The sequence below is a fragment of the Mustela putorius genome, unplaced genomic scaffold (genome assembly GCF_011764305.1).
Source record: "Mustela putorius furo isolate JIRA1106 unplaced genomic scaffold, ASM1176430v1.1 tig00000788_pilon_pilon_pilon, whole genome shotgun sequence".
Taxonomy (NCBI): Eukaryota; Metazoa; Chordata; class Mammalia; order Carnivora; family Mustelidae; genus Mustela; species Mustela putorius.
Window position 1 is genome coordinate 10830648 of NW_025421481.1, and position 6000 is coordinate 10836647.

The 6000-nt window shown below is 58.7% G+C and overlaps 1 protein-coding gene across 1 annotated transcript in view; it reads right to left on the bottom strand.

Annotated features, from left to right (window-relative positions):
* The window catches only part of PLXNC1 (plexin C1), a 143214-nt gene extending 139004 nt beyond the window's left edge, over positions 1–4210 (bottom strand). The window contains exon 1 of the mRNA XM_045084841.1: positions 3092–4210. Coding sequence (XP_044940776.1) covers positions 3092–4156 — 1065 coding nt within the window. The 5' untranslated portion in view covers positions 4157–4210. The remainder of the gene's footprint in view (positions 1–3091) is intronic.
* Between the last annotated feature and the right edge of the window lie 1790 nt (positions 4211–6000).

Genomic DNA, 6000 nt, shown 5'->3' on the forward strand with positions numbered 1-6000 from the left:
GTAGATGGGGCTGTTCCTCATAGAATCAACTTTAGACTTGATCAGGGGCTGAGAAAATATATGGGGAAGTGCTGTACCAATACTTATTAGGGTCATCAGAGAAAGGGGCTGCGGAAATCAGCTCCCTTGACGTGGGTATAGGCTGAAGGTAACCTGCTCTAATTGTGAAAGTGATTCAATGTTGGTGCCAAGGCAGAAAAGTTAAAGACCCAGCATGTGAACAGCTGGGTACACACTCATTGCACAAGCACCTCGTAAATTAATCCCCAGCGGAAGCCACTGACATAGGAGAACCAAGAAAGGAGAAAACACAGCCCAGTCACTCCTGTCACTTTGCTACCCATGGCTGGTTGAAGATGGAAAAGAAGAGAGAGCCACCTAGTAGGAAAGGAGAAGGCCAGCCAACTCAGCCGCTTGTGCCTCACTGCCTCTGGGTTACTGTTAAAATCCCTGGGTCTGCTCTGAAGGAATCGCTGTTGGAGTCTATTGAGGCTCCCTCTAGAGTGTTTCAAGTCAGTCTCTGGTTTTAGGCACCTGTAATTCAGTCTGCCTTTTCCAAAATGCATTGCATTCAAAACTAGAAAATAAAATGCAGAACAAATGCAATCAAATGACATCATTGTTCTGAGTGACAGTTGGGGGCACGCTGATCCTGTGACCCCATTAAATGGGGCTGCAACCTGCTATTGTCCTTTCAGTGGCAAATCCAGTAGCACCCAGCACGCGGCATTGTTTACACAAGCAGGCGCCAAGCAAATAGCTGTTGAATTAAGTATCTTATCTGCCTGTTTAATAGGTTCGAAAAATTGTCAGCTTTTTCATCAAACCTACCACCTCCCCCCCCCATTCAAACCCCTCTTGAAATTTACTTCCATTAAGGCTCTTTAATGCATGGTAGCAGCAAGGAATTTACTTAAATTAGAAAAAAAAAAAAAGCAAAACTCCAAGCTCCCACCTGTGCAGCCATGACATGCTATTGTTTGAACCAGAGTATATTATTTAACTTGGATGACAAGCTCAGAGGGTAGGGACCCTGTCTTTCAGAATCCACAGCTCTCAGCACACTGGGAATTCTTGGTAAATAACAGCAGCAAGAAAGGCTGCGGAGGGACCCCTTTTAATTATTTATTTTTCCGGTTCCAGATTTTTGGCAGCGTGTATTTATACCTGGCTTGATTTCCAAGGGAAAGCTCTCTCCAGAAGCTCCCGTGAAGAGGGATAAACAGCTCTCCGACTGCCCCCCCCTCCCTTCCCCTCCTCATCCCAGAGCAAGTAGGAACACCTGATCCAGCCAAAACGTGGATTCGGAATGCACTTGGGATGCCTGCTGGGTTTGGAAGGGAGCGAAGTCTTCCAGGACCCAACGGGTACAGAGAGGCAGTCAAGAGAATTGTTTTGGCTCCACACATCCACACAGCTGTCAGATGACAGAGCCTGGACCTCTACTGTTATTACCCGCTGTGGGCCTCTGAGCTGTCTTGTCATTAACTCCAGAGACCAAGGATGCCTAAAGCTTGGCACTAAGTAACATTTGGAGGTGCGTTCAAGTCTTTCTATGGAGAAGTAGAAGGCTACGATTTCTGCCCCACTTGAACTCTCAGATGCTAAACATCTAATAAAAACATATGAAACAGTATATGTGTATGGCAAGACGAAGACATTTAGGGAGCACTAGTTATAACCTATGCTTTAAAAAATTATACCAGTAACTAAATGAAGGCATTACCCGCAGGTCCCAGCACACAACTGATAGGCAAGGAGGGAGAAGCAAATGACCATCTAAGGAACCTTCGAAAGGACCTCCGTTTTGTTTTTTCTTTCTCCCTCCTTGGAGAACAGGGCGAATATTTGGTAAGATGTGCTTGGCAGAGAAAAGGGTGGGTGGGGCTGGGAGGGTCTTTCTGTACACACATTACCATACCTAGAGCCCAGGCTCCCCTGTTTGCACAACAATGTATCACTACAACACGTTTTCCAAGTGGAGACGTCTTCCCTTCCTCTCTGACGCATTTTACCCCAAAACAATGGCAACACCTGTAGCCGTTAATTTCTGCTCTTTGATTTCTGTCCAGTTATAAAGGAGGCTCTCAGCAGGCTCCCCTCTCAGGGGCCATATGTGGAGTCGACGTGCCAGCAGCCTTGGAAGGAAAACGGCCTCTGAGAAGTGCACAATGGCTCCCTAATCCCCATCAACTGGACCCTCTTGAACCGCCGCTTTATTTTCCAGTCAAAGAGCTGCCAATCTCAAGAGTCAAGCTGTGGCTGCCCTAAGAACCCGGGGGCGGGAACCTGGGCTCTGGCTGGGTGGGCACAACACAAGGGTGGTGTCCCTGAGCCCCACAGTCGAGTCCGGTAACATGCAGCCTATAAACTGTGCGGCATCCCAACCTCTTATCTCACTCTCCCCTCCAGGCTGAAGCTTTTATCCACAAAGAGACCTCAGCCTCCCCTGCCTCTCCCCCCGGAGACCACAGCGCACTCACAGCACAGCCGCAGCCCCGCCCCCTCACACCGGGTCACGCCGAGGGTTCTGTTCCCCCAAGCGGGAGCCCCTCTTCTAGGCTAGCACTGACCCATGCTGAGCAGGCTAGCAACTCTTCGGACCACATCACGTGTGTTGCTGGTTGGGGGGGGGGGCGCAAAGGCTGGGGTGTGGCAGCGCGCCCTTTAGGTTCAACCGCCTTCTCTGCCTAGGGCGCCGTGTTTGGTAACCGTGTAGAGAAGGGTCAAACCCACACGCCTGCTAAGCCCATGCACCCGGGGAAGCGATTAGGGAAGCGGGGGGGGGGGGGGTAGGCTGCCTGCGGAGGCTCAGCCCCAAACAAGCGTCGTTTGCACAGAAAAGGACGGCACTGGGGTGCAGCACTAGAGTTTTCAGCCAAACTCCTACCCTCTCCACCTCCCTTTTCCACTCCCTTTGGGGAACTCCGGCTGTGCTTTAGGGCAGCCCGAGGTCTCGGAGACCGTAAGAGAACGGCTCTTCGGCAGCCACCGAGCTGTGGGAACCCGGGACTTGGTGAATGGCAACCGGGTCTCCCTCCCGCTCGGTCTCGACCAACACTCCCCGCGGCGCCCCGGAGGCAGGACTTACGCAGTTCTGCTCGGCCGTCTGGAAGTCCCAGGGGCAGCTCTTGGCGCGCTCCTGGATCTCACTCATCCTGAAGAGGCAGAGTGCGGTGGTGGCGGGGGAGCGCCTCTCCTGGCCCTCCCCGGTGGCCGCGCTGAACACGCCCGCCCAGACGCCCAGGGCCTCCACCAGGCTGGAGGAGAGGAGCAGGCGCCGGCCGTCGGGGTGGCCGTGGCCGCAGTCGAGGGCCGCCTGGCCCTGGAACTGCAGCACCTTGGCGCTCTGCGCGATGCGCACCATGCTGGGCCAGCCGGTGGCGGCGCCGCTCGTGTAGTTGTAGGGGTAGTAGGGGAAGTAGACGCTGCCGTTCCAGAGAAAGGCGTCCACGAAGTGCAGGCTGCCCGCGCCCCCGCGCAGCTTGAGGCGGCCCAGCTCCTCCGTGGCCAGGCTGCGTCCCTCCGTGTCCTTGAGGGCGATGGCGGTGTCGCGGTCGGACGCCGCCGGGTTGCAGCGGCTAGCCGTCTCAGGCTCCGGCAGCACGTAGGTGGCGGCCACCGCCAGGTACCAGCGGTTCTGGTCCCCCGCGCGGTACACCACGCCGGCCGTCGAGCCCTGCGGGTGACACGACACCACCTCGGTGCCGTTGCGCAGGGAGCCGTGGCTCAGGTTGCCCAGCAGCCGCACCTCGCAGGCGCCCCGGTCGAAGGTCCAGCCGGTGAGCAGCAGCCCCTGGAGGTCGCCCGCCCCCTCGCTGTAGGGCAGCAGCAGCTTGCTGAAGCTGCTCCCCGGCCGGGGCCGCGCGGGGGGCGCCAGCGAGACGGGCTCCGTGCAGTTGCCCGCTTGGTCCCGGTACAGGCGCGAGAGCCTGTGCTCCAGGCTGTAGTCCAGCTGGTCCAGGCAGCTGCCGCTCGCCACGAACACGCCGTCCTCCCGGCTCGCCGCGATGGCTCCGATGGCTTGCTCCGACCGCCACACGGGTTCGTCCGCGCCCCGGCTCGGCGCCGCCAGCGCCAGCAGATAAGCGAGCAGGGGCAGCGGCGCGGCTGGGCGCGGGGGGCGCGGCGGTGCCTTCCTCCGGGAGACCTCCATGGGGCTGGGGGGGCCGCCCCCGGGCAGGGCGCGCGGCGGCGACGGCGGCTCAGGCGCGCGGCGACGGAGACGCGGGCGGCGGCGGCGGCGGCTCCTGCGCGCGCTCTGGCTCCCGCGGCCGCCCCATCCCCGCGGCTCGCCCGGGAAGGAGAGCAGGGAGGGCGGCACGCGGCGGGGCCGCTCCGGCAGCCTGCGCGGCGGCTGTGGCGGCTGCGGCTGCGGCGGCGGCGGCGGCAAGCCCTGCGCGCTCCGGAGCGGCTTCCTCCTCGCCCTGCTTCTCCGGAGAGTTCCTCTGTGCAGCGCTGGCGCTCGCGGGGAGGCGCGGAGGGTAAGGGAGGGGACGGGCGGAGGGGAGCGAGGCAGGCGGGGAGGGCTGGAGAGGTTGGGTGCGCTTGTGCGTTTCACTTTCCCATTGTGAAAGTGGGATGCAACTGGCCCCCTTCCTCATCCTCTTCCTCCTCCGCCCTCCGCCTCCTGCCCGCCCGCCCTCCCTCCCTCCACGCCCATCTCCCCTCCCCTCTTGATTCGGTGAGATAGGGAGGAGGAAGGTCTCGTAATTTGGGTTACTGTGTAGGTGGCCTCTTTCATCTATTCATAACAAAGCTGAGCCGCCTGCTGTTGCCGCCGCGGCCGCCACCATAGCCCCTTGGCTCTCCCGGGGCTCCCGGGGCGCGCTAGCAGTATGCCGAGCGGGCTCCCGCGCGCGTCCGCCCGCGGGGCTGCTCCAACGCTCGGGTTTTGTTTATGAGAGCGGCCGGGGGATGCGCCAGGCACCGGGGAGCGAGGACCCAGGGCGCCGAGGGTTTGCAACTGAGGCCCAGGGCTCAGGCCACAGGGAGGCTGCAGGGCGGCTGACAGGTGTGGAGCGGCGGGAGGGAGGCCCTGGGGAGGCGCGCGGGAGACGTGCACGAGCCGGAGGCACAGGGGACGGAGGCGTCCCTGCCGCAGGGGTTGGGTTTCCCCGGGTCAGAGGAGCGAGGTGGGGGAAAGGCAGGCGCCGAGACTCTGGTTCTGGACAATCCCCAGGGCCAGAGCTCCCATATTTGAAAAGGTTCTCTGATCTCCCTTGGCAACGGAGTCCCAGGCTCCCAGACCTGGCACTTAGAAAGTTCTACTCACCATCTAGCCTTAATGTTCCTGGCTAACATTTATTGAGCACTTACTATGTGCCGGCTACTGTTCGAAATTTACCCCATGGATTAAGACTCATTTAATACCCTAATAACCCTTTTAATTAGTGACTGTTGTTATCATCATCCTCACTTACTAGTGAGAATGATCATGGTTGAGGTTATGGAACTCTCCTGGGCCCTAGGGCTGGTTAACAGTAGAGGTGAGTTTCGAATTCCTGTCTAGCTTCAGGGCCGCTTACACATCTCTCGCTCTAGCCAGGTGCCACCTGTGGCCAATCCAATAAGGCTGCGAGATCATTTTCAGCAAGTGGGCCTGCAGAGTTCCCCAAGTGAAATGCTCCAAGCTGCCCTCCCCAGCCCAGCCTTTATTCCCTAGAGGTACCCTTTATTCCCTAGAGGCTCTCTCTCTCTCTCTGCCTCATTCTTTCCCACTTCTTTTCTTCAGGCCCTCTGAGGTCTCACCAACCCACCTAGGGGTGCCCCCAAAGCCACCAAGAATTTCTGGAGCACAGTGAATTTCTGAATCATTGCACGTGTGGGGCTAGGTTCATGATCTCTCAGAGGAAGCACAAATGCCTCCCAGCTTCCTGAGGCAGCTGATGGCACCAACAACACACTTCAAGTCTGGCAGGTGACCCCGAGGCGGGGGGTGTAATAAGGGGCTCCCCAGGACCCTGACGCATCTTTGCAAAAAGATCTCTGTCCCTTCCC